Raw genomic sequence first — 27,839 nt, forward strand, 5'->3', positions numbered from 1 at the left:
GGCTTTAGAGGTGGAAATGATCAATGAAAAATACAAAAAAACCCCCAAAATACAGCTGTAAAAATGACAACTGGCAGCTCTGCAGTGAACTGCTTGGAAGGTATTGACCAAAGGAGTTCTGCTGAACAACAGCCCAAGCTCCACATAAAAAAGTGAGAAAACAAGGTTTAAATTAGGGCTTGGTACTGCCTGGACCTGGCCATTGCAGTGCTGTTTGCTCCATAATTCACACCTTCACCCCAAGGATTCTTTCCTCTGGGGCAGGGAGCAAAAAAAAATTGTTTTCATAATTTTCTGGCTTTTCAACAACGCAAGGAATTGTTCTCATCTCCAGATTGTTTTTGCTTCACCTGTCTCTATCATACTTTGGCTGTGATACCACAAAGACAGAAAGAATAAAGGGAGAAAAATGCTGATGTTGATTTAGGTGTGCTGGGTTCAAACCCCACTGGAATTAAGGTTGACACAGAGGCTTAAAAATAAACCTCTCTTGCTCAAATCCCTCTTGTGTTGAAATAATTGAAGACATTTGAGATGAAGGAAGGGGGCTGAGGTCATGGTGTGTCCAGTAATGGTATGACTGTATTTGTTTGGGTTTTTTTTGTTTGGACAGTTTAATGTCTTGAAGTGGGTCTTGTTTCCTCCTATTAATTCCTGCAAATATCATGGAAAAGGATCTCAGAGCTGAGCCATGCAGCAGCCAAGTGTTGCACAACCACCTGCCTCTCAGAATGCCTTCACAGCTTAGCAGAGAAATCTGCATTTTTAAAAACCTCAGCTAAGGAAAAGAGGGATGCATCTTTTTTTTAGTGGGATGTTTTCCTGTCTTTCTGGACCAGAATGCTACTCTTTTATTTTTTCTCCCTTGCTTTTTTCTTTTTCCCTTTAAATTTTTTTTTTTACTTGTTTCTGAAGTATTTAGAAGAAGAAAACACCCTAGCTTGTTTGTCTGAATATTTACTAAAACAGCCAACGAAATATGTGATGTTATTGTACAGGTTGGACTCCACACGAGTTGAGTGAGGTCATCAGAAAGAGAGTTTGGCCAGATGAAATTTCCTTGAAATCTCCCTGCTGGGACAGTGCTGGCTTGAGGCAGCAGCCCACCAGTACAGCCCCAGGAGAGCCCCCAGCCCCACCAGTCCCACCAGTCCCACCAGTCCCACTGTCCCTCAACCATTCCTCCAGGGAAACGAGCCTGGCAGAGGAGCAGAGCTGTGCTGTGCCCCTGATTTAATTATAACCAGTTATTACCGTTGTTTTGCCCGTTGTTTTGGATTCTTTACATATTGTTTTGGAAAAGCTTAGTGGAATCGCAGCCTTTGTATATATAAAATATAGGGTGATTGAAGAGCTGGCCACTGCTTTATTTAGCTTCCTCAGCCATGCGTTCCTCCCCAGGCATTTTCCCCTCCCGCTGCCAGATCACTGTTTAAATTGTGTGTAAATAGAAAAGGAACTGTGGACACAGTTAAAAAATGCTGGAAGTGGGGTTTATTGGGAAGAACACCCTCCTAGAGGCCTTTCCCCCCTTTTCCTGGGGTTTTTGGCCCTTTGGGCAGATCTAAAGCCCTCGATGGGTGGCACTGTTAAATCTGATGGCTCTCTGGTTATCTATCCCTGTTTGGACTGGAATAGCTCCACTGTTTTTGTTATTTTCATCTGAATTCTTTGGAGTTTAGAGAAGTTGTAATTAGGAGGAGAAAAAAAAAAGGACTCTTAGAACCACTGTGAAGAGAGATAAAGACAAAAGAGGCTCCTGTAAAATTAAGAAAGCAAAGAAAAAGAGCAGGTTTGTTCCCGTTATCTTGAGGGTTTTTTAGGAAAAGTTGAAGGTGGAATGAATGGCCAGGATCTCCTTCCTTCACCTTCAGCATCGCTCCAAGTGCTGATCTCACCCTTCAGAGAATCCCAGAGTGGTTTGGGTTGGAAGGGACTTAAAGATCATTCCACCCCCTGGCATGGAAGGAACACCTTCACTAGCCCAGGTGCTCATCCTCTGCAGCTTTTCTTCCTCCCCAGTCCTGGAGCTGGAGGATTCCTGTGCTCAGGGGGAAGTTTTCTGGTGTTTTCAGGGAGTGTAGAAATCACACTCCTGGCTGGAGCCTCGCACGCCCCACCTGAGTCATCCACCGAGGCTCCCAGCACAGCTCACGGCCTGGCCTGGCTCCAAACATGCTTTTGGGAGGTGGGGAAGGCGTGTGGACTGTGTACAGCCCAACTCCAGAGGGATGGAGATAAGGTAAACACAGCTTTTCGGGGCTTTTCGGAGAACAATGCATGGAAAGTGAAGCTGAATTGCCACTATCAAATCTTCTTTTTTTAAAATTTTCCCCGTGTCACAAGCTGCCCTCGTGGTGCAGTGCCTGTCTGTAGGGGATGGGTGGGTTTCCTGCATCAGGGAGACAACAGAATGATTTCCCTCTCTGTGTTCCTGTCCAAAGCAACACATGGATGGGCTGTGGGAAGGATGTGCTGAGTCCCAGCGCTGCACTGAAACCATGGCATGGAGTGGAGCTGCAGCTCCGAGGCTGTTCACAGGGAATGCATGCCATCCTTCCATTTCTTTAAAAGCCATTAACATTGGAATGACATGGTCACTATTTATAAATCCCCGGCGCAGAGGACGTGGTGCAGCTGGCCAGGAGAAAAGGCTCAATGGAAACAGGGAGTTTATTTGCATTAATGGTCCTTACGTGCTGCTCTGGCAGCAGGAGGAGGCTGAGGGCATGGATTTCAATGTCAGTGATCATGGCAGGCACAGGTTCTGGTAACTCTTCAGCAAATCCCAATCCTGACTGGAGAACACCAGAATGAAGCTTTTGAACCAATGTGTTGCTCTGAAAACCTGAGCTGTTTATCCTTTGTGGGGCAAAAGTTGCCTTGGAAGTGAGAAATGAACGGGGAGGAACTGGGGGCGAGGAGACCAAGCCAGGTTTTTTACTCTGTGAGGAATTCTCTGTGATCTTTGCTGTGCAGAGGGGTCACCAGGAGCAGGGGATGGTCTCACACAGAGGGAGCCATGGGGTGGTCTCCAGGGGCCAGCAGCACTCCCTGACACTGGAGGTTTTTGGGGTCTCTTGGGTTGCTCTTAGGCTGGGTGTGTGCTCTCACCTTGGACCCTATTTCTGTATGAATTTGGTAAATCTAAGCAGAGCCCAGCCACCCCAGAGAACATGAGGGTTTTGTTCACATCTCTGCTCCTCTCTTCCCATCCTGGGGTCTCCAGCTGTGATTATTCCTCCCAGACCAGTCTTTCCAGCCTCAAGTGTTGCATATTTTAACTCCCTCTCTGCTTTCTGCTGCACACTGCCTGTTTCTGGAAAACAAAAAAACAATAATTCACAGAAATAAATGTTTTAATCCCTGACTGACAATCACCAAGCATTTAGATTCAGAAAATATTCAGTCTTCCAACCTAGTGATGATCATTTCCAACCCAGCATTCCTCAGAAACCATTTGTGGAGTTGCTTTAAGAGCTGTCAGCTGCTCACTTCTCTCTGCTTTTGGTCACCTCCCAAAACTCCGTGATGGACTCGGAGAAGACAAAGTGGGCTGAGCAGACCTCTGCTCTCCTCAAGCTAAGCTCCACTTTCTAAAGAAGGTAACAATTTCGCAGGCCCATCATACATCAAGTCAGGGGCAGGGGTTTGCTTGGCTGCTGCAGGAACTCCTGTGTGTTGCACATGCAGCTGATTAGCGAGATCACAACCCAAAAAAACCCACTCAGAGCTACAGTGAGAGTGGCTGACTGATCGTTTCTGACGTGATGTTTTTATCTTTAGCCAGTAGCCAAAAGTTGCAGCGAGTTTTGCACGATGGCTCTCAAATCCCTGCCGTCCCTCAGCCCAGTCTGGCTTTGGGAGAGCCAGGAGCTGGGTGTGGAGCCCGTGGAGCAGCTCGGGAGGAGCTGTGCCACTTCCAGGGCTCCTCATCCATCACGCTGCTGCTTTCATCGCTTGCACTGAAGGAATTAAGCAGGGATTATGGCATGAACCCTGCCTTTCCTCCATCCTGCTCGCTCTGTCTCTCATTAACCAGCTCGAAGAGTTTCTTACTCCAGTTGCAGACTCATTGACCCAGATTCCCTAATAATACAGGGAAGAGGAGATTTTTTTTTCCCGTGCTTGATCGCTGGCTTCTGTGTATACTTAGTGCTATTTATATGCAGCAGGACTAAAAGCCTGTAATAAAGATGGGGCCAACTTCGCAGCAAAATTCCTGCGTCTCCAGAGCAGGAGGCACAAGAGGAGAGAGGCAGAGGTGAGTGTGGGTGGATGCTGCCATCCTTGCAGACCCAGCAGGAGGTTTTTTTGGGGAGCAGCTCCTGCTTTTACAGCCTGATCCACCAATATTGGTTTAGCTCAGGGCTCCCCACTTGGCTCTGGAAATGCCTCTCCATCGAAGTCATGCACTGGCTTTCCTTGTGGCATATTTGATTTCTTGGACCACCAAAAGCAAAGCCAAGCAGAACAATATTATATTATATATTATATTACATTACATTATGTTACATTATATTATATATAGCATTATATATTCATATAACTTATATATATAGTATAATATATATAATATTACACTATATATATTTAAAGTAATATATAGTATTATATTATATATAGTGTAATATTATCTATAATATTATATATAATATATATTTTTATATAATATAATAGATAATGTTATACTATAATATACTATAATATACTTAATATAATTAATATAATAAATATAATATAATAAATGTAATAAATATATAATAATATATAATAAATATACTATACTATACTATACTATACTATAATATGATATATATAATATAATATAATATAATATAATATAATATAATATAATATAATATAATATAAATAAATTTATATATATTTATTTTATATATATATATATATAATCCCATATAGATCTTTTATCTATATCTATATCTATATCTATAGATATATCAGAATGAAAGGATTTTGCCTAATGCTGTTGGCAAATACCTCTCTGTTTTCATGGAGGTACACCTAGAAGTCCAGAATAAATACATCATTAGCTCCTGCCTCTATAAAAAAAATGGATTTTAGCATTTTAGAAAAAATCCCCCATAAAATGTTTGATTTGAAGCTTTGGAGGGTTTTCTTGCGGAGACAGGCACAACTTGATTTTGTGAGCTAGAGTCAATCCCCGTTCTCTGCCAGAGATTTTTCTGACCTGGTCTGCCATGAGAAATGATGTGTGTCCATGAGATATCTGCATTGAGAGTTACCACAGTGCCACAACACAGCTTCTTTTAGTGAAAAGGTGACTTTAATCTGTCTTTTCTCCTCCCCTCCTTCACAAGAGTTTCTTCAAGAGTTTCACATTTCCTGTAATTCATCACAGGCTCTTCAGTATCCCCTTACCACCTCAATTTCTGTGGCACTCTCTTGCAAGTGAACCTTTTCTGAATTCTCTGGAAGTTGGTTTCAGGTTGGAAGACCAGGCAAGGAGACATTACATCAGAACAGGCCTCCAGACTGGTCGTGCAAACCGTAGGAATTGACACAGGGGGGTTTATTAATTGAATTTTCCAGTGTTTGAGGCAGCAGGACATTCAGAAATGAGGCAGATTCTTTTTTTTTTTTTGTTGGATTTGGTAGCCCAGCTTTCCAAATCCACAGCATTGAGCGTGGAATAGGCCACCCCAGTGCTTCCCACAGAGCTCCCTGACACATTTTCTGTATTCAAAAAAAAAAAAAAAAAGAGAAAAAAATGTCTAGACAGCTCACTAAATTTATATGTGAGCAGATTTGTATCTCTTGTCCTCAGAAGATAAGATCGTGTCGGAGCAGAATCCTGCTTCGTGCTGCTGGGGATGTTTGGTGTCTGCAGTAACAGCCTCCCCTGCTTCTTCCAGCCTCCCAGTGGCTCCAGCAGCGGGGATGCTGTGGTGATGCCTCAGGTTTTAGCTTTTATATTTTCAGGTTCTGTGCTGCTTTAATGTGTGAGTCTGAGCTTCGTATCAGGGGATGCTGAGCTCTCTGCACAGAGCAGGGACACAAAACAATTCCTGCACAGCCTTCATCACTGGGATGAGGACTCTGAGGATGTGCTTTGACTGGAGCACACTGGGATTGACTGGGATTTTTTCCACCAGCTCGCTGTCAGACCCTTCTTGTCCCCACTGTTGGGGTTTTCCTGTCACAAAGCAAACTCCACCTGCCCCTGTACACCTTGTTCAGTGTGCAGCAGCAGCAGCAGCCACCTGAGGATCTGCTGGGATAGCAAGAGGTTCAGTGCTGCAGATAAAGCAGAGCCCATAAAGATAAGCCGTGGGTGTGTTTGGTGGATTCCCTTTCACCGGGCACGAGGCTGCAGAGATGGATTTCAGGCTGCATGCTGCTGCCTCTCAGGAGGTTTTCTGCCTCTCCTTGAACCTTTCAGCCTTTCTCTGAATCCCTCAGTCTGTCTCTGACCATTTCAGCCTTTCTCTGACCACGGGCAGACCATGCTCCTGCAGATGAGCCATGCCTGCTGCCAGCCGTGGATGATTCCAGTAATTTTCCCTCTCTGTGTCCACTGCACAGCCCTGTTTGGTACCAAGCTGCTCCTTGGGATGCTGTGGGTCTTTTGCCATGGATTTACTTGGGAGAGGCCCTCAGGAGCAGGCTGTGGGAGCCAGGGAATGTCTCTGGTGCAGACCGTGGATTTACCAGTGACGCATGAGGACGCAGCGCTCTCCTCCTCCTCTCCTCCTGTCAGGCTGCTCTCGCTGTAGCTCAGCTCTCCTTCAACATGATTCCCTTCTCCCCCGTTTTAGGGGTATTATTCCTGCCTGGCTTGTCAGGGCAAGTGAAGGCAGGATGGATCTGGCTCGAGGTCACTCCCCAGCTGAGCAGCCTCCTCCATCCCACGCCCCAGGGAGAGCAGCAGCCTCAGACAGGGCTCTGGAGCTGAATTTTGTCTGCTGCTGTCAGTGGGATTACAGTGCCACTGCAAACAAATGGGTAAAAAAAAATGTTTATTTTTAGAACTGGAACCATGATAAATATGTGGAATTTGTCCAGGGTCTGCCTGCTGTACCTTTTTGAAATGCAAAGTGCATGTCTGTTAAAATACCTCTCCAAAGGTCAGCATAACCTCCAGAATGAGTGTGCTGGCCTTTTGGAAAGCAGGTGAAGCTTCAGATGAGAGCATGGCCCCCAGAACCCAAATCTGCCTCAGTGTCATCTGACACCACAAGGATGGAAATGCTGCCTTGCCAAAAGGGTTTATCCTTCAGGTTTCAGTGAGGAGCCTCAGACCATTCCTCACCCTTCAGCTTTTCCTTCCATTTCCCTGCTTTTTATATTTGCTGGTGCGTTTGAGGGACGTGCTGTGAGTGTCATGTTTGAAACTGGTGAGAATGGGGATGAAAAATGGAAAACTGGAATAAAAAGAGGGATGGAAGCTCAAGGCATCCCTCAGTGGGTTTGTGTCCCCTGTGGTGATGCAGCCAGGCTTGCAGGGCTCAGGGGTTGAAGTCTTTGAGAACCTTATGTTTTTCCATCCTCCCAGCTGCCCATGAGGTGGAGGAATGGTGTCACTGTCTTTTAGACAGGGAAGTGAGGCAGAAAGAGAAGAAATTACTTGCTCCCAAGAGTTGTAGGAATCTCACAGCTGAAAAAAAACCAAAAAAAGAGTTGGCGTAGCTCTTCACTGCCTGTCAGGCACCCTGGGTAGGGTGGCACTTGTGCCGCGAGCTTGGCTGTCGTCATCCCACTTTTTGGGTGGGAATGCACAGCCGGGAGAGGAGAGGCTCTGGAGCAGTAGCAGAGGGAATGAACTCGAGGAGCCAAAGTGTGGAAGCCGAGCTGCAAATTAGGGCAATTCAAAGGCACAATTGAAAGGCACAAACATCCTGTTGAGCTTGGAGTCCCCGTCAGCACCTAATGAGCAAAGCACATGGCCCAGCTCAACCCCAGGCGTGTTTCAGTGGGAAAACTCTGCCTCTCTGCCTCGGGTTGTGACAGGCTTTATTCCACAGGTGTTTATGTGAAGGGGGGAACAGCGTTATAAATAAATTATCCGTTCATTTCCGTCCCAGCGCTTCCTATTGTTTAGCCACAATATGCTTTCCTGTTTTTTTAAACAAAACAAAAAACAAAACAAAACAAAAAGCGCCAGACCCCGACCCCGAGTCCTCCTCTGTCAGGGTGGACCCAGAGCTGTGTTTGAAGTGGGTGCCAGTGTCACTCATGCTGGTGGCACTGGCACTGCCACCTCGTTCTTCTGTGCCTTCTGAGAGTGTGCAGTGCCAGGGGCATCACATCCCTGGCAGGAGCTTTTTCTCCATCAGGGGGCTGTGGGAGGAAGGCTGGTGCTGCACTGGCGTTGGGAACGAGGGCATTTTGGGGATAGCAGTGAGGAGAACAAAATCTGTTTTCCTTCCTTCCTCCTCCGGGCCAATGTGGACATTGAGGCCACGGCACTTGCAACAACAGGGGGGTTGGTTTTAATCATTTTACAAACAAAAAGCAGCTCAGTTGGTTATAAAATGAGGGTTTCTCTGCCTGGGGAGGCTGCTGCCCAGCCAGGCAGGGTGTGAGGTGGCACTGAGTCCCTCAGGAGCCCCTTGGGATCCATCCCAGCTCTGCTGGACCCAGGTCCCACCTGGAGGGCACAGAGGCCGTGTGAATGCACATGGAAAAAGGGGTGCTGTGTGGGGAGGCAAGGCCAGGAGAGGCTTCACCCTGCCCTGTGCTGGCTGGGTCCCTGCCTGGAGCCCCCAGACCCCACTGCCTTTGCAGCAGCTCCTTTGTCAGGAGCTCTGACAGACACACACGGAGCAGCACCCACATGAGCACGGGTGGGCTGTGCTGGGAGCAGCCATTTCTGCATTTTAGCTCTTCAGCTGACAAGGAACGAGATTTCTCCTGGAAATACTCAAAGAAATGTCCCTTCCTGGGGAGCCCTCCTGTGCTGGGGCCTCACCTGCAGTGCTGCTGGGAGCAGAGGTGCTGTGCTGGGCAGGAGGATTGAGCATCTGGGGAGGATTTTCCCTTCCTCATCTGCTCCAGAGCTCTTTTCCACAGCCCTAGCATGAAACTGGCATCCTCCCCTCACTGGCTGAGAGCAAGGATGTATGAATTTCCACTGGTGTTTGACAGGATTAACCATTGCACAGCGACTGTCACGTGCAGGACAAACCAAGAGACAGAACACCTTTTGATTGTTATTTATATCTTGCTGCAAACAGCAGCTTTTTGCCTTCATAGGCCTTGGACTCCCGTTCCAGATGCCTGATTTGAAGGGCTAATCCTGTGCTCAGATCTTGCTGCAACCTCTCTTCTCTTTGCTCAGTGCCTTAGTGCAGGTCCCAGCCTCTCTCTGCCCTGTCTGCTCTGGTTTTGCTTCCAAAAAAAAGCTGCCACCACTGCAGCCCTCCTGCCAGCTCACCAGCTGAGCTCCCAGGATCTTCTGGTGGGTTTTTTCCAACAGAGAGAAATGACAGAAAATCCTTCCCTTGTCACGAAGCAAAGCCTGGGGTTACACACAGGGAGGGAGCAGCTTGAAGGAAGGGCCTGGCAGGTGGCTGCTAAAGCTTCAAGCATGGCAAAAGTGCTCAGAATAATTGTGAGCATGTGATGGGGTTTTATATTTAACAGGATGGCTTTGGGCATTCAGGATGTGTTCCATTTTTGCTTTAAACATCTACAAAGGCAGGTGCAGAGACAGGAGGAGAGGCGGAGTGGGTGGGGAACGGGGAGACCAAATTCCCTGGAACACCGTGGTGGTGGTGGGAGCTCAGGACCTGGAGCAAGTCCCCATGTGCTCAGGGATATGCAAAAGATATCATCTCCACCTCAGAGAGCTTCTAGCTAAGGTTTAAGATTCAAAGTTGAGCTTTTTTAATTTCTGTTTCATGCCTGTGTGAAGCTTGCTTTAGGTCCCAGATCTGCTTTTCTTGAAATCAGTCTCAGAATTGCTATTGACTTTAAATGCTGCAAGATCTCACCCATCAATTCTCCTTCTCCCATCTGTAAAACGAGGATGGCAGGATTTCTGTGCCATCTGCGGTGCTGTGAAGCTGAAAACAATCATCATTTATAAAGTGCTTTGAGCTCAAATGGGAGGTTCTGGGTAAAGGCAAGGATGAAATGTTCCTGAATGTGCCAGTTGCATCTGATATCTGAGCCAGGGGTTGGGTTGAAGGTTTAGGAGGAACAGTCTGGTGCTGCAGAGGTGCTCCAGCTGCTGAATGTCTTGGAGTATTTGTGTTGGTCAAATGTTCCTGTTCATAATTACAAAATCAGGGCACAGAGGAGCTGGTGGTGCACGTCCCACAAAAATCTTCTGAAACCCATGCTCACCTCGAGCATCTGTGATTTTTAGCAGCCACAATCCTCAGAGCTCCTGTCTCTGGCCACCATGTGAGTTAACAGCATGTGCACTGCAAGGAGGAAACTTGGAGCTGCAGATGTTGTGTTTTTCCGAGGGCAATAGGAAGCATCTGATGGGAACAAAGGACGTTCCTTCCTCTCCAGCTTTGCAGGGAAGCTGCCTAACCTTGCTTGACACGTTTTTGCAGAAAACTGAGGCCAAACTGGGACAGCAAAGAGAAGGTTGTGGCTAAGCATGCTGTGTTAAGGTGAAATATTGAGGGGCTTGGAATGCAAGCCCTATGAGGAACGACTGAGGGAGCTGGGGATGTTTAGCCTGGAGAAAAGGAGATTCAGAGGTGACCTTATCACTCTGCACAGCTCCTGAAAGGTGGCTGTGCCCAGGTGGGGGTTGTCTCTTTCTCCAGGCAGCACTGACACAACCAGAGGACACAGTCTCAAGCTGTGCCAAGGGAAATACACGTTGGATATTAAAAAAAAGTGTTTTGCAGAAAGGGTGATAAAGTTGTGGAATGGCTGCCCAGGGAAGTGGTGGAGCCACCATCCTTGGATGTGTTTAACAAGGCCTGGATGTGGCACTGGGTGCCAGGGTTTAGTTGAGGTGTTGGGGCTGGGTTGCACTTGATGATCTTGATGGTCTCTTCCAACTTGGTGATTCTGTGAATTCTGTGTGATTCTGGGTGTGATTCTGTGTGATTTTGTGATTCTGTGTGATTCTGTGTGTGATTCTGTGTGATTCTGCGTGATTCTGTGATGCTATGCAATTCTGTGTGATTTTGTGATTCTGTGTGATTCTGCGTGTGATTCTGTGTGTATTCTGTGTGATTCTGTGATTGCATGAGATTCTGTGAGATTCTGTGACATTTCAGGTCTCGGCAGAGCGGTGCAAATCACGCCCAGCTGAGCGCCAAGCCCTGCTGACAGATGTGCTTTGTCCTTCTGCAGACACGAGCCACCAGACGCGCTCGGTGTCCAGCCGGCCCTACTACAGCTTGCCCAACAGCAGCAGCCATGAGCGCCGCTCGGTGCTGGCCATCACGGAGCCGCCGCGCTTCCACTCGCAGGCCAAGGGCAAGAACGTGCGGCTGGACGCGCACTCGCGCAAGGCCACGCGCAGGAACAGCTTCTGCAACGGCGTCACCTTCACCAACAGGCCCATCCACCTCTACGAGAAGGTGCGCCTCAAGCTGGTGGCCGTGCACCACGGCTGGAGCGGCGCCCTGCGCTTCGGCTTCACCATCCACGACCCCTCGCAGATGAGCTCCGAGGAGATACCAAAGTACGCCTGCCCTGACCTCGTCACCCGCCCCGGGTACTGGGCCAAGGCTCTGCCGGAGAGGTTCGCGGTCAGGGACAATATTTTGGCCTTCTGGGTGGACCGGCACGGCAGAGTCTTCTACAGTATTAATGATGAGGAGCCAATCTTGTTTCACTGTGGAATTAAAGTTTCCGGGCCTCTTTGGGCGCTCATAGACGTCTATGGAATTACCCACGAAGTGCAAATTCTAGGTAAGTGTGTGTCTTTGTGGCCTGTGGGCTGCTCTTCTGCTTGCTCTTTGTGATGCTGTAGGGAAAATGCATGATCTGTGTGAGCGTTTCTATGGGACACTTAAGAAAATTAATTTGCTGTTGGTTTTGTTCCTCCAATTAGTCATTTTTCTTCTGCCAGCAGTAGGGATGCAGAAAGCAATATATTCCAGAGATGGCAGTGATGGAAAGTCCTAAGGCTGCACATTATGGGAGGGGGTAAATGGAAATCTTTATCTGTAATTCCACTCAGCTTTCTCTGAGCTGGATGTGCTGCTTTGGCAGGGAAAAACATGGAGCAAGGTCCCAGGACTGAGGAGACAAAAAGGACCAGTTGTGACTTTGTCTGTTCTTTCTCAGCTACCAGTTACTGCCAGTCCATTGTGAAACTACCAGTAATTGCCCAAGAGTTCCCCGGAGCCCTTCCCCAGCCCCTCTCTCAGCTCTTGGCCGTGGTCCACCCAGGCTGGCACTTTGAGGGGCTGTGTTGGCACTGTGACCCTTCCCTGGCACAGGGACATCGCTCAGACCCCTGGGATCAGGTGGAGTCTGGCTGGTTTACAGCCTCTTCCTTAGGGAGGGCTGCAGAAGGGGATCAATCTGTTCCCATTAGCAAGCCCAGCTGATGGCCATGGAATGATTTTCCTTTAGTGGCTTTTACAGCATTGAAGTTTCTAATTAATTCAGCGTTAGATGGAGTGTTTGAACTGGGCTGCACCACAGGGAACACTTTTAAAATCCAAGAGAGTTGCCCTTTCCCAGAGGCTCCTTGGAGCTGATGGAGTTTTAACAGCCAGAGCCAGCTGCACCTGCCCCAGGGGATGGTGCTGCCCGCCTGGCATGGAGCAGGCACCAGGGATAAGCTGTGGAATGGTGAGTCCAGAGGGCAGGCAGCTCCATCACACATCCTTCTGAACAGTGCCAATTATTTTACAGGCGAGAAGGCCACACATAAACAACGCTTTTCCCTGTCTGCTGTGCCTCAAATGTGTAATTAAACCTCACCAGCAGCTTGTTCTGTAATTGCAGTTGTGACACACTCCAGCCTCTGGTGCTCGTCACAGAGGAGAAGGAGTGTTTGCTGAATTGGCCAAGGCAGCTGCTTCACCAGAGCTCTCCTTTCTCCTCATTAAATTGGAGTTTGAAAAATAAAATGCAGCTTCTTTCTGCTCCTCACCTCCAGTCCTGCCTGCAGCATCCAAGAGTTCCCAGTGAAAGACTCAGGCTGAGAGCACCTTTACTCTGCTGGGAGGTTTTTAAATTAAAATACCAAACCCCTCACACTGCCCCAGGAATCAGGGCCATGCTCAGCCACATGGGGCACCAGGGGACCTGAATTCCTTGCTTGAGGATGTGCTTGTCTCTGTCTCGTCCCTCCAAAGTGTTTTTAGTTGAGAAAATGGTGAAATACAGCTCCGGTTCTGAGGCACAAAATGCATCTTTCAGGATCATGAATCACAGAATGGTTTGGGCTGCAAGGGATCTTAGAGATTCCATCCCCCTACCATGGGCAGGGACACCTTCCACTATCCCAGGTTGTTCCAAACCCTGTCCAGCCTGGCCTTGGACACTTCCAGGGATGGGACATCCATCATGAATCTGGGATGTGTCTGACTCCTCTGTGGGAGCATTTCCTGCCACACAAGCTGTGCTGGCTGAGAAGGAGCTGCTCCAGCCATCAGCCCACCCCAGTGGCCTCTCCTTCCTGGGCTTCTGAGTGAGGCAGGTTCTGCTTTGCAGCTGCTGGGTGGATTTGGGTGTTTTTCCTTCTTTGCCAAGAGCCTGGGGGTTCTCTCCTCCAAGAAGCAGGCAGTGTTGTTGCTGGGCTGCTTCACCCCTCTTCATCTCTGGGAAGACCAGGAGTTATTCACACACACTCTTAAATTCCACGTGCTCTGACTTTGCCCAGTGTGTTAAACCTTTCAGAGTAAAGTGTCCAGGCTGCCCCAGGCAGGGCTGGAGGTAGAAGGAGAACACTCCCAAACTTTCCCACACCTTTACATCACCCCCAAGCCTGGCATGGCTCAAGTGTAAACCTGGGAAATTAATTAAGGATCAACATCCTGACTTTCCCTTTGCTGTGAAAAGGGAAAACAACCTTGTGCTGTAAAAGCTTTCTAACACCTGCAGGAAGTAGCTTTTGTGACAAGATCTCCATTCAAAACCTCTGCAGGGCTGTGAACACCCCTGAGATATGAGGCTTGAATGACCTCTCTGGGACACACCTGTGACTGGACACAGGTGTAAGGCACAAGGAGTGTGGAAAGAATATCCCTTCATCCTTGAGTTTATCACTTGTGGACCTGTCTTGCACAAGACCTTGGGACAACAAAATATTGAAATTTTTTTTTTTAATAGTGTAATCTCAGAGCTATGAGATCCTTCTCCTCAGAAAGCTGTAGGACCACACTGGTTTACAGCTTTTCTCCGTTTCGCAGTGCAGGGAGCTCCCAGATCACATGAGTACTTTGGAACAGTTGTGTTTCCTTGGCTGGTGCCATGCAGCCGCTCTCTGCCTGCTCCATGCGTGACTCTGCACCAGGAGCTGTTCATTAGTGGTTGACCCATGGCTGATTTTTCCTTATGGAATCTGTAGGCTGCAATAACAACTGTAAGCATAAAAGCAGGCAGTTTTCTCCTGACTAAAGCCTCTGTCCTGGGTTTCTCTCACAGACAGCATGTTTGCAGAGACCATGACCACTGCCCGGCTCAGCACCGCCCGGCTCAGCACCTGCCTTCCCCAGAGCAACCACGACTCGGCCAACTTCAACAACAACGAGCTCGAGAACAACCAAGTGGTGGCCAAAATTGCAAACCTAAACCTAAGCCGGGTACCAGGACTTGGGACTGACAACCACATCATCCCCTGCTGCCCCGGCCGGCGGCAGCACGCCCAGGGAGTGCCGGCGTTCCTGGACACCGACCTGCGGTTCCACCCCACGCGCGGCCCCGACGTCACCTTCTCCCAGGACAGGATGGTGGCCTGCACCAACTGGCAGGAGAGCAATAGGACTTTGGTGTTTTCTGACCGGCCTTTGCACATCGGGGAGAGCCTCTTTGTGGAAGTAGGACACCTGGGGCTGCCCTACTACGGGGCCCTCTCGTTCGGCATCACCTCTTGTGATCCGAGCACTTTGCGGACAAACGAGCTCCCGGCGGATCCGGATTTCCTCCTGGACCGTAAGGAGTACTGGGTGGTTTACCGGGCCTTCCCGGTGCTCAACAGCGGCGACATCCTCAGCTTCATGGTCCTGCCCAACGGAGAGGTGCACCACGGGGTCAACGGGGCCAGCCGGGGGATGCTCATGTGCGTGGACACCTCGCAGTCCCTCTGGGTGTTTTTTACCATCCACGGCGTGATCAACCAGCTCAAAATCCTGGGTAAGTGCAGCCAACGGAGCACCTGGCTGGAGAAGGTTCCTGGGTCAAAGCAGAGCTCTGGGTTTGCACTCACAGTGGTCACTGATGTGAGGATGCAGCTCCTCGTGTTTGCAAACAGGAGTGACAAAGCATGGTGCCTGTCACAGAGATGTGTGCAGCCTCTATGGTTCCCCCGGGAAAGGATGAGAGATAAAACAAGCAGCAGGCAGGGAGGCAGGGATGGCTGTGGGGGGCAGCTTCTTTTTCAGTAGGTTTGTTTTAGAAGGGATTCTTTATAAACAGGGATGGTTGTGGGGTGCAGCCATTTTTCAGTGGGTTTGTTTTTAGAAGGGATTCTTTAAAAACAGGAGTGGTTGTGGACGGCAGCTGTTTTTCAGTGGGTTTGTTTTTAGAAGGGATTCTTTAAAAACAGGAGTGGTTGTGGACGGCAGCTGTTTTTCAGTGGGTTTGTTTTTAGAAGGGATTCTTTAAAAACTCCCTGTTCCAGCCCACAGGTATTAAACTTCTGCCTTGGTAAGGATGGTGATTTTTATGGGCACAGCTCTGGTTTAAGCATGGGCAGTAATTGCTCCTGAAGCACTGCCACAACTCAGGGATCAGCTGGCACTTCTAATCCATTGCTGCTGACCAGTTCCAGCCTTTCTCCTTTCCTTCTGTTAAGGATTCCATCAGAAAAGTAGATGTTAATGACTTTGTGAAGTGGGTTTTCCTCATCCAAAGCAGTGGCTTTTCCCAGCTGACAGTGGGATGACAGCCACAGCTGGAGCCCACTGCTGCTGGGGAGAGTGGGACCGTGGGGAAGTGGAAAGGCAGATATTGCATAAGCTGGTGCTTGCTTCTCTGAAGCTGAACAGGCATCACACAAAGGCATAACGAGGTCCAGACCCTGGGCTCACATCCAGAATCTTGCCCTGTGTCGTTACCAAGGGGCAGCGTTAACTGCACAGTCGCTGCGCAGGTGGGGTGGGAGCAGCTCAGCAGGCTGAGGGTTTGGCCAGGCTTGGGGTGTCCCTCTGTGGGCTCAGCTCTCTCCTGTGTTCCCAGGCACGGTGCAGTCCAGCCCAGGGACGGTGTCTCCCTCAGGATCCCCTGGTGGCTCCCAGTATGACAGCGACTCGGACATGGCCTTCAGCGTCAACAGGTCCTCATCAGCCTCCGAGTCCTCGCTGGGTAAGGACAGCCTCAGCCCCGGGGGTCACCTCTCCTGCCAGGCCAGCAGAAGGAATGGGAAGAAAACACAGTGCTGGAAAGGTTTCCATGGCCTGGAGAAGGGCTGTGCATTGGTTGTATCAACACCAGTGTGGCCAGGAGGAGCAGGGCAGGGACTGTCCCCTGTGCTGAGCACTGCTGGGGCTGCACCTTGAATTGTGTCCAGTTCTGGAAAGAATATGGAGGGGCTGGAGCATGCCCAGGGAAGGGAATAGAGCTGGGAAGGGGCTCAGCCTGGAGAAAAGGAGGCTCAGGAGGCATCTTGTGGCTTTGCACAGCTCCCTGACAGGAGGGGACAGCCAGGGGGTCGGGGTCTGATTCCAGGGAACAGGGACACAATGGGAGGAAACAGCATCTAGTTGCACCAGGAGTGGTTTAATTAGAATATAAGGAATTATTTCTTTATGGAAAGGGTGGTCAGGTACCGAACAAGCAGCCCAGGCAAGTGGTGGAATCAGCATCCCTAGAAGTGTTCAGAAAATGTGTGGATGTGGCACCTGCCCCATGTGTAGAAAAGGGATAACAGGCTCTGCCCAGAGCTGTGACTGCTGCAGGTCAGAATACACTGGGATCCATTTGGCCAAAGAACCAGGCAACAACTAAGACAGCCTTAAAAACTCCCTTAAATGTTTATACAGTGTCAGCTTTGCCCCATCCCAGTTGACTAAAGGCCCTCCTTCCCCCCTTTTCTTTCGCAGTGACTGCCCCCAGCTCCCCTTTGAGCCCCCCCATCTCTCCTGTCTTCTCCCCTCCGGAGCCATCGAGCAGCAAGAACGGGGAGTGCACCGTGTGCTTTGACAGCGAGGTGGACACGGTCATCTACACCTGCGGACACATGTGCCTCTGCAACACCTGTGGTCTTAAGCTGAAGAAGCAGCTCAACGCCTGCTGCCCCATTTGCCGACGGGTCATCAAAGATGTGATTAAAATCTACCGCCCGTAGCGCCCGTGGGGGGCTGCAGGAAGGGGGAACGCCGCTAGCAAACCACGCCTTTCCGTCCCTGCTTATGGGTTATCGTGCTGGTCAGTCGTTATCCAGTGGCTCGTTATCTGTGTTTCCTTATTTGACTGCTAGGGCACAATTCAGGGAGCAAAGCTGAGGATCGTGCGGGGCCCGCAGGCCTCGCTGGGACACCCGAGCCAGCTGCAAATGAGAAATTTCCCGTGCAAAGGCTCCTTTTTCCCTCCTCCTGCTGCGGGGGAGGCTTGCCGTGCTGCGGGTCTGGATGGGAGGTTGCCACTTGGGCAGTGCCAGGTGCCACTGGGCTTCCCGAGCCTAAAACCCGACAGCTCTGCGCTGCTGCCAGGGGCTTGTGCTGTGGTGGAGCAAAGCTGGGACGAGGCCCAGCAGGAGGGTTCAAAGTGGACAGAAGTGATCTGGAAATGTCATGTAAGGAGAAGCAGCTCAGGCCAAATAGTGGCACAGCCAGGTTGTCACTTACTGGGGTTTCATCCCCATGAACAGGCTCACGGGGACACGGAGGAGCTGGTCGGGGTTAGATAATGCAGATTTTTCTTTCTGTGGCAGAACAGGGACTTGTGGCCATGGAGGTTGCGAGCCAGGGAGCTGCCCTGGGGTAGCAGTGAGGAGCATGAACCCACACAGAGCCCCTGCAGTGGTGGAGCTGCAGGGAGCTGTGAGGGGCAGCTCGGGCACTGCCCTGCTGCCTTCTGAAGCCATAAACTGCAGCCCGTGGGTGACAGGGGTGTGTGGATGGGCACACTGCAATCCTGGCTCGGGACACTGCAGTGGTGGGGTTTGTCACCTGCAGGCACACACCCCTGCGCTTTGCCCTGCCCTCCTGGCAGGTGGCACAGCTGCATGCCACCCTGTCCTGACTGTCACCTGTGCTAGACCTTCCCCTGCTGGTGCCATGGCAGGGCTCAGCCTTCCTCCTGCCCCACCACGGGGATTTTTTGGAGGCTCTGGTGAGAACTTAATTTCTGACCCAGTCCCATCAGGCTCACCTTTATTTCTGGGGACTGTATATGCTGATTTTACCTGTTTTTCCAGCCTTTGCAGATTTCCCAGCACAGCTCCCAGCTGCCTGCACGCTGGGTCTCAACTCTACCTGAGACCTTGTTGAGAAAAACAGGGACAATCTCACTTGGCTTTACTGAGGAGGAAAGGAAAAGCTCTGAGGCTGAATTAGATGGTGGGAATGAAAAGGTAAATGGGTTTTGGGTGTGATGTCAGCTGCAGGCAGCACCTGATTGTTCAGCACTGGGGCTGGTGTGAGGAGCTCAGCATTCTCCTCTCCTCCCTGCTGCTCCAGCAGGAGCTGCTCTCCAGTCTCCATCCTTTTCCCGTTGCACAGCCCCTGTCCTGTCCTTCAGCCCCAGCCTGGCCAGTTTCCAGCTGCTTCAGGCTCATAAAGAGAGAAAAAAGATGGAAATGGGAGGATGAGAGGAGCTGTGGCCCTGCAGCTCGGTGACCATGTGCTACCAAGTGCATAAGAACAGCTTTTCAGAAAGGTGCAATTACCACATTTTAGTCTGGAAAAGGGAGAAATTGAATAATAACTGTACATTTTTAAAGCTTCTGGGCACAGAGGGAGCCTGAGGGATGTCTGGCTATTCCCTCTCTCCTCCAAGGATGTGGGTGCTTGGTGCTGCTGCCCAGGTGGGGGTTTGGCTGTGCCAGGAGAGCTGGGTTTGTCCACTGGCCTGTGCCAGCCCTGTGCCACACTGCCACTGGTGAGGGCACACCCAAGGAGCTCATCCTCCTCCTGCAGCGGGCTGTGCTCACAACAGGGCACCCAGAAACCTTTTGTTTTTCCTTGGAGAGCCGATGAACATTTATATTGAGTGTATCAGTGCTGTGACCTCTCAGCCATGGCCCTGCACGAGGGCCCAACAGCTTTGCAGAGCCCTTTTTGGAGACCTTTTTGGTGCCACTGGCTGTGCCACCGCCCTCAGCAGAGCCACTGCACCTTTCCACCTTTCCCCACGGAGGAGCCAGGGCACATTCCCTGCCTCTGGAGCTTTTCTGGAGCTCCAGCTGTCCTCCACCCCAGGGACCAGAGGCTTTGCACTCCCAGGGATGTCCCAGCCTCACATTGGCAGATCCAGGTCCAGCAGTGGGCACAGCACCAAGGGCACAGCAGTGCCAAGGTGTGCCAGTGCCTGCCTGGGCACTGCCAGCCGTGGGAAGCCTTTCCCTGGGGAGGAATTCAAGGAAAGCTGTGGGAATGCTCGGCCTGGATCAGGTCTGGGCCACCCCAGGGTGCTGTCCCAGCTCCAGGGGTGCCCTTGGGTCTCTGCTCGGTGCCACCTCAGGGCTTCCATCAGCAGGGTGGGTGCAGCCTGGGGGGGGATTTTTTGGTGTAGCTCTGTTTTGTATTTTTAAGCCAGCAAGGAGAAACACCAAATCCACCCCAGGAGCCGTTCAGGACACTTTGCAGAGGCTGAATTTTTGCTGTAGCAGCCAAAACCAGTTTTGCAAGAAGGGGCAGCACCCAGTGAGGCCAGCAAGGATCCAAGTGGGTTGGGAAAGCAGTGGACCTGTGGCCCTGCCTATCCAAAAGCAACAGGAATTTTCCAAAATAGGCCTCAAAAAAAAAAAAAAAGAATAAAAAAATATTTCCAGGAAAAGGTAGCCTCTTACAGATTTCATTGTTAGTATTCGTATTGCTATTTTTTTTAAACAGTCCAATGATATATGATTTGTACAGAAGATCTGTTTGTGCCTTATAAGGGTGTCTGTGCACTTTTTATCCTTTTTAAAGCAACTTTTAAAAAGAAAAAAAAAAAGATGGGGGGAGAAAACCAACACAGATCAATGGTAGTTTTATAGAATTTTGTGTTCACTGAGAATCCTGCTTTATATATATATATATATATATGTATGTATATACATATATATATATGTATAAAAGAGTGAAAAAGTGTTTATTTCCATGGGTTTTCCCCTCCTCTCCTCCTTAACCTTTGTTTGAAAATTTAAGGAAAAAAGGAAGACAGGAAAGAGATGGGGGAACTCTTTTACCTCTCCCCCTTTCTGAGGCAGTTCCTCTCTTGTCGTTACCTTTATGATTCAATACTGTGACCTGTATCACCTTGTTGAAGCTGAATCAGATTTTTGGACCTCTGTATTAGGCTTTTCAAGCAAAATTTTGGGGGGCCTGGGGAGGGAGGGCATCGCACGAGGGAGGGAGCTGCACCTCTACATGTCAGTGCTCTATAGTGTTCAGTGCTGTGTGTTTTCCTTTTGTCCATTTACCTGTTTTCCATGAATATAATTTTGACTCGTTTATGAAACAAATAAACCTTTGGCTTGTACAGATTGCTCTGGAGTGCTTCAAGGAGTTTGAGCTGAAGGGTGAGACAGCCTTGATTTGCAAAGTGAGGAAAGGCTGATCCAGAGGGGCAGAGGCTTCCAAAATAATAATAAAAAGGTGCTTTACAAACCTTTCCTGAGCTTTGCTTTGCTCCTGGGAGTCACTGCCCACTCCCTCCGTGGGCTGGGAGGCTTTGCTGGCTCGTTTAACCCTGCAAATCCTTGGAAGTTTGGGGGGCAAGGGTGTATTGCCGGGCTACAGAGGTGGAAGGGTTTGGTGGCCCTCACCAAGAGCCCCAAATTTCTTATTCAATCTCCAGCCTGGCCTCCCACTGTGCCCTGCTGGGGCTGAGGCAGCCACGGGGATACAGACGCAGCAGGAGGGCTGCTTTTAATTTTAATTTTTTCCTTTTCTCCTTTTTCCTTTTCTATTTCCTGTTTCCTTCCCCTTTTCCCTCTTCCCTTTCCTTTCCCCCTTCCCTTTTCCCTTTCTTCTTTCCTTTTTCCTTTCCCTGTATGCTTTTCTTCTTGTCTTTTCCCTTCCCTTTGCCTGTTTCCTTTCCCCTTTTCTTTCCCCTTTTCCTCTTTCCCTTTCCTGTTTCCTTTTCCCTTTTCTTTTTCTTTTCATGTGGAGTGGAAAAATTCATCCACAACTCTGCTGTGCCAGAGCTGAGTGTTCACACAAACCCCTCGCTCGCTCTGGGTGCTGAAGGAGCTGACAATTTATGCCAAAATGCCTTTTTAGACCCTCTGCTGCCTCAGTTTACCCCCAGAACTGATCCCTGGCCACTCAGAACCCCCAAAGCCCCTCAGCACTGGCAATGCCTCCTTCTCTCTCTGCACTTTCCCAAAATCACTGAACTCTGCTGGTTTGAGCCCACAGTAAAAACTTCCACACTCCACTGCCCCCTTTGGTGGGATATAAAGTCTGGGCACCAAGGAAGACACCAGGAGCTGTCAGGGTCCCCATGAGCCTCCCTGCCACAGCTGCCAGGATGGATGGACAGACAGACCCCAAACCAGCCCTGGACACGAGAGCAGCACCCCACAATTCCACCAGCCATACACATGGGTTCACCAGGGTGCTTGAAACCAGTCAAGCAGTTTATTTTTGTTTCTTAAAAAAAAAAAAAGAAAACAAAAGAAAAAAACCCCAAACCCAGGAAATAAAAAAAAAATAAAAATCCATCCCTTAAAGGTGAAGGTATAGACAGGGCATGGACACAGCTACATCTACCTTCTGCTGCCCCCCACCCACCCACAGTAATGGAGATTTATACACATTACATAATATAGAGACACATGGACAAACAAATGGGCTTTGGGAGCCTGGCAGAGCCGGGCACTGCAGGGCTGATGCCCACCCAGGATGTCCCCAGATCCCAGCTCCTGGCCCCCAAGCCACGGCAGTGCCCCCCTGGCACAGCCCCTGCTCTCAGGGCTGCTCTGGGAGGCTGGGCTGTGGCTGCTGGGGGGTGCCCCTGACTTTGGGGTGCTTTTGGCCACCCTCCTCCTCCTCACGAGGTAGACAGGGAGGAGAGGCAGCCTGGCTTGGGGCACAGGTGGCTGCAGGACTGGGGGCACAAATCAGAGGGGCACAAAGCCCTGCCAGCCCAGTGGCTCCTGGCATCTGGAGCTCAGGCAGCCCACGGCCCCTTGGCAGCCAGGAGAGTGGGGAAGGGGTAAGGCTGCAGGTGTGGGCACCTCCTGAGGGAAATCCCAGCGGGGCACTCCCTCTTGGAAGCTCTTTGGGAAGCAGGGAGCCATCCTGCCCCGCGCTCAGCCAGCCAAATACAGTACTTGTGTCAGGGGAATGGAGCACGAGCAGTTCCAGGCTCAGGCTGGGAGGGGAGAGGGGACAGCCCTCCTTCAGAGGCTAGACCACACAAAGAGCACAGCCCTCTCTGAGGACAGCCAGGCCACAGAGGTCTCTGAGACAGAGCTGAGATGAAAAGGCCATTCAGCAAAGGCAGGGCAAGGACACACAGCCTGGGAAAAGGACACACAGCCTGTGTCAAGAGCAGGGATGCAGGTCCAGCCCTTCCCACATACTGTGGGAGCTGCATCTGGCCGTGGAGCAGCTCTGCTTTAACTCACCCTGTCCCCACTCCTTTCCAAAGCAGAAGGGATTGAGTGGAGCCAGGCAGAGCGAAGGCAGCGCTGTCCTATCCCACCCTGCAGCTCTCCCGGGAGCACATCAACACCTCCCGACGTGCCAGCAAGCAGCTTTGTTATTGCACTGGCTTGCAAATGCGGTGCTTTTTGCCAGCTCAGGTGAGTCAGCCCCATCAGGGGCTGATGTGCCACCGGAGAAAACCGCAGGTGGGAGGGAGAGCAATCAGCCACACACCGGGGTGCGTGAATCCCCATGGCTAAAAATTAATTTTGGGGCTTCTGGATATGAGGATGGTCAGGATTTCTCTATCAGATCAAATTGCCCCATGGCCCTCCCAGAATGATCCTGGGACCACTGTTCTCTTCTGTATGCAGACAGAGGGATCTTCACATTCCCAGGGTGGAAAATATGGACAGAGAAGGAAGCAAGCATCTGGGGGAGTGGAGAATGCTCCTTCAATTCAGGCAGCCTCAAATGAGAGGGAAAACTGTCATTATTTTCAGCAGCAAAACAATGTGGCTGCATTGCTCACACTTGCAATTAGACCAGAGAGGGCAACAGGGCTTGGTCAACACCAAACCTGCCCCTGCCTTGGCAGGGATGCTGGACTGGATGTTCTCCAGAGGTCCCTTCCAGCCCCAACAATTCTGTGACTCTGTGAAACCCACAGATATCCGGGCTTAAAGCTCTTCTGGAGAGAAATGTGGCCCTGAAGCTGCAAATAGCCAAGGACAGAAAGGAAGAAAACAGCTCTGGGGAACAACAGCTCATCCTCCTGCTGGGATAAGCAGCACTGAGGGCGAGGCAGGAATGTCAGCATGGAAAAACCCCAGGCTCTGCTTGCCCAGAAGCCCCTCCAAGCCAACCTGGCCCACAGGGTGAAATGCAAGTACCTGGAGGGCAGGCAGGTGGGGTGACAAACAAGGCAGGCAGCCCCTGAGCACCAGACACACCTCAGAAGTGGTGGTGATGAGGAGCTGAGCTCCCACATTCTGGATTGCACTTGGTAATATCAGCACCGAGGGAAGGACCCAGCTCCTGGCTGCTGCCCGCCAGCCTGGGGAGCTCAGTGGGTCCTGGCAAGGGGTGGTCCCCTCCTAGTCCAACAGGCAGGGCAGTCTGTGTGGGGACGAGAGCAAAGCATCCCTTTTCCAGGGTTTTTGGGGTCGTTCTGGTCCTCTGTACCTTGCATAGAATTCCTCAGCTCCGGAAGCAAAACCCCTCTGATGTTTGGTTGCAGTACTGCAGGGGAGAAGCCTGAGAGCTGTTCTGGACCAGCACAGCAGGACCTGTTAAATGAAGGTGTATTTTTCCCTATTTTTTTCCACCAGGAGGATGTTGAAGTTAACACTTGTCATTGTTGAGCAGGGAAGGACCAAGGGATGATCTCCGTGCAGAGGGAGCATGGCACACCAGAGACAGAGCTACAGGAACCTGTTCTCAGCAATCATTTCCTCTTTTTTGCCACATTTCTCGTGGCTCTGCTACGCCACTGGACTAAGCAACATGACCTGCAACTCTTGGCCGTGACCCTGAGCTTCAGGGAAAGGCAAATCCTTCTGTGATTTCCACCACTGGTACCACTCCACCTGGCTGCTGCTGGATTTCTCTCCAGTTCACCACAGAGGTGGCAAAATGTCACTCCAGGTCCATCTCCCCAGCATAGAGAACCACGGGAGCCAAGTCCTTTGGGGAATGTGAGGAGGAGGGTGGGTACAGGGAGCACAGGGATGAGGAGGGGAGGCCGAGCTGCCTCCTCCAGCTGCTGCCAAGGGGCTCCAGCTGGGAGGCGTGGGATCTCCAATTATTATCTTTTCTTTTAAAGCCAGCCTTACAGAAAACTATAAATTAATCTGCTCATTAAATACTCAGGTGAGAGACCAGGGAGCCTCCAGCTGTGCAGGCCGAGGAGCAGCTATGGCTTCTTCCTCAGGTAATTGGAAGGGATCCAGCCCTCCCAGCACGGCCCCCCTGCCAGGACCCTGCAGAACCACCAGCCACTGCTGTTCCTCTCACAAACTTCAAACAAAGTCCCTTCTCTGAAGCTGTTGGTCTCCTCGTCACCTTCAAAATCCGCCACTGCCACGTAGAGAGCTTCCCTGGAGATGTCCGGCCCGGAGCCGGGGCCTGAGGGCCTCTCCTTGGCCTCCCCTCTCTCCACGGGCTTGGAGATGACCTTTGGGTTTATGCTGCTCCTGGCTTTGGCTTCATCTTGCATGCAGGCAGAGAGGAAGGGCTTGGCTTTGGGAGGGACCAGCATGGGCCTCCCTGGCACCGCCGAGGGCCTGAGCTCGGCAGCTTCCCGTGCCGGGGCCCGGGGCTCGGCGGGGACGGAGAGAGGAGCCCCCATCTTCTTGGGAGGGGGTGGCCTGCGAGGTGGCACCACAGGCCGCTGCGGAGGGGCGTCCCTGGCACACGGGGGGCTTGCCGGGCCCAGGGGAGATTTGGGCAGTGCCTCTTTGGGGGCAACGTCCAGCCTGGGCAGGGCTTTGCTCTCCGTGCCCGGCCGCTCTGGAAACCGCCCGCAAGGCTCCGAGGAGATCACGGCATTGCTGAAGGAGCTTTCCCCAGCAGTGGGGTCCTGCTCCAAGGGCTTCTCTGGGCACTTGGCAGGTCTCAGCTTGCTCCGCAGGCTGCAAATGTCCAGTTTGTCATCGGCTGGGGGTGGCTCAGTCCGGGGGGACGCGGCGGGTTTTGGCCTGATCTGAGGTCTTGACTTCAAGAACGGGTTCTGGGTGATGGGCTCAGGTTTGTCCTCCACAGGCTCAGCTTTTGGCTTGGTTGGCTTGACAATGGGCCGGAGGTTTGGCTTCTTCACCTCCTTGGCCGACACCTTGTGTCCACATTCCAGCCCCATTTCGTTTTTCAGCTGGAAGAGTTTGCCCTTCTCCCCTTTGAGCTCTGGCTTCTTGTTGTCCTTTGGGGCTGCTGATTGCTTGGGTGGGATCATGGGCAAAATCATGCCTGGGGGCTTGGGGGGAGGCCTCTGTCTCTCTAGTAACTCTCCTTCTGATTTGATGATGGACTCCTTCCTGGGTGGGAGGCTGGGCTTCTCCTCCGTGTCGCGGTCCGAGATCTCCTCGTAGCCCCCAGCAAACGACAGGTCCCCGCTGTCAGGAGCCTCCTTCCCCTTCCAGTCCTTGCCCCACCTGCCAGTGCAGTCCATGCCGTTGGGAGGAGCCTCTGGCAGGGGTCGGCAGGGCCCTGTCACCTCCTCGCTGGCACTGCCATCGGTGTCACCGAGCCGCAGCTGCGCCATCTCGTTGGGAAGGGGGGCCAGGAAATTGGGCCTGGAGGCGTTGCTGGTTTTCTTGTACTTATCAATGAAGGTGGCAGGGGCCCAGCCCTCCTTCTCCTCGATCTGGATGTACCACCAGCCACTCAGGTTCTTCTCAATAACCTGCCGGGGGGAAAGGAGACCTCAGACAGCCACTCTGCGCTCAAGGGTCTCAAAAATGATGGCAGGGTGACACATGGCCTTATGCTGCTCCAGCCAAAAGCCATGGAGTCCCAGGAATGGCATCCTAAGGGGAGGGACACCTGGTCCTGGCTGCCAGGGAAGGAAGAGGGCTGAGGAAGGGCTGCTGAGCTGTATCTGTCCCTCCCAGAGCGGGGTGCCAGGAGCTGGAGGTGGCCACAGCGTGGCACTGTTGGAGCAATGAAGCAGCAGCAGCAGCGATCCCGTGTGGATCCCACACTGCCCAGCCTGTCTGCAGCTCCAGGAACGGGGCTGGGGCCTGGCAGGGGCTGAGTGGGGCAGCCCTGAAGGAAAAATCCTCTTAGAGAGGCGTAAATCACATCCGCACACGGAGAAAGCAAAATCCCATCTGCAGGAGGGGTTCTGCCAGCAAAGAGGGTGTGCCAGGAATTTTGGAAGGGCTTTTAACTTTACACCTGGCCTAACTAAGAGGAAAAACTCCCATCTCCAATGCCATTTGTGCTGTGGGTTTATTTTCCACTTGCTCTAACAGAGCACTCACACCTGGGGGACAGGAGGGCCTCAAGAACGGTGTGGGGCCAGAGTCCCTTGAGCTCCTACAGGTTTTTATGCCACTCTCAGAGTATGGAATGTTCACAGAGACAAAATCATGCGTGGTTTGCACCCAGAGCACCATGGGGAGCAGATCTCCCTGGCCTGGAAGGGGAGCTCCTGCCTGAGAGGTGCCAGGAGCACTGCCCTGAAGTGGCAGTGTGTGAAGGAAAGGTGACAGCCTCACCTCTACTTTCATTCCTGCCTGGAAGCTGATTCCATCAGGGATGGTGGTCTGGAAGTCAGCAATGGTGTAATATTCCTCTTCCACTTGAGGGGGCACAGGAGGCTTAGGCAGGTTCAGACCACGGGGCTGGGACAGGAAAACAGAAAAGCCATTGGTGTGTTTGTAGAGCAGGTGTGACACCACATCCAGGCACGGGGACAAGATCCCAACCAGCGACCAGAGCTCCTGGCAGTGCTCCCCTCCCTCCCCCTGTGCCACTGCTGCCCTCCCACACCAGCTGGCACTTACTATGGTGAGGTCTCGGCGGGGAGGTGGCCTCTGCCTCATCTTTGGTGACTCTGTGGAGGAAGAATTCCAGATGCTGTTGAGTTTCTGGCTTTTGAGCATGTGTTCAGGAAAGACAAGTGAGAGACAGAACAGAAAGACAAGGACTAAACCTGTCCCAGGGAAAAGAACCTGAAGGAGGAACCCATCATCCCAGAACCCATCAGCTCAGAACCCATTATCCCAGAACCCATCAGCTCAGAACGCATCAGAACAGAACCCTGAGTGGCACAGGTGACCCAGGTCTCAAGGGTATCCCAGCTTTCAGGTTCTCCTGGGAAATGCAGCTGAGGTGACCACGTGAAATTACTTTTGCATTGCAGGACTGACCCAGAGGACCTGGCTGCAGAGGGGTTATGATCACAGAATCCCAAAATCACGGGATTGCCTGGGTTTGAAACGACCTCAAAGCCCGTCTTATTCC

The 27,839-nt window shown here is 51.2% G+C and overlaps 2 protein-coding genes across 6 annotated transcripts in view; one reads left to right on the forward strand and one right to left on the reverse strand.

Annotated features, from left to right (window-relative positions):
* NEURL1B (neuralized E3 ubiquitin protein ligase 1B) overlaps nt 1-20,890 on the forward strand; it is a 33,909-nt gene extending 13,019 nt beyond the window's left edge. The window contains exons 2-5 of the mRNA XM_039701642.1: nt 11,308-11,871; nt 14,563-15,270; nt 16,315-16,440; nt 17,178-20,890. Of these exons, the coding sequence (XP_039557576.1) occupies nt 11,308-11,871; nt 14,563-15,270; nt 16,315-16,440; nt 17,178-17,422 (1,643 nt within the window). The 3' untranslated portion in view covers nt 17,423-20,890. The remainder of the gene's footprint in view (nt 1-11,307; nt 11,872-14,562; nt 15,271-16,314; nt 16,441-17,177) is intronic.
* Nucleotides 20,891-21,862: 972 nt separating this feature from the next.
* Nucleotides 21,863-27,839, reverse strand: part of SH3PXD2B (SH3 and PX domains 2B) — a 64,416-nt gene continuing 58,439 nt past the window's right edge. For all 5 annotated transcript variants that reach the window (XM_039701716.1, XM_039701715.1, XM_039701713.1 and 2 more), the window contains 3 exons: nt 27,380-27,429; nt 27,092-27,217; nt 21,863-26,274 (listed from right to left, as the gene is read on the reverse strand). In XM_039701716.1, the coding sequence (XP_039557650.1) occupies nt 24,790-26,274; nt 27,092-27,217; nt 27,380-27,429 (1,661 nt within the window). In that variant the 3' untranslated portion in view covers nt 21,863-24,789. The remainder of the gene's footprint in view (nt 26,275-27,091; nt 27,218-27,379; nt 27,430-27,839) is intronic.

This window comes from Passer montanus, unplaced genomic scaffold, assembly GCF_014805655.1.
Source record: "Passer montanus isolate IOZ18808 unplaced genomic scaffold, ASM1480565v1 scaffold15, whole genome shotgun sequence".
Lineage (NCBI taxonomy): Eukaryota > Metazoa > Chordata > Aves > Passeriformes > Passeridae > Passer > Passer montanus.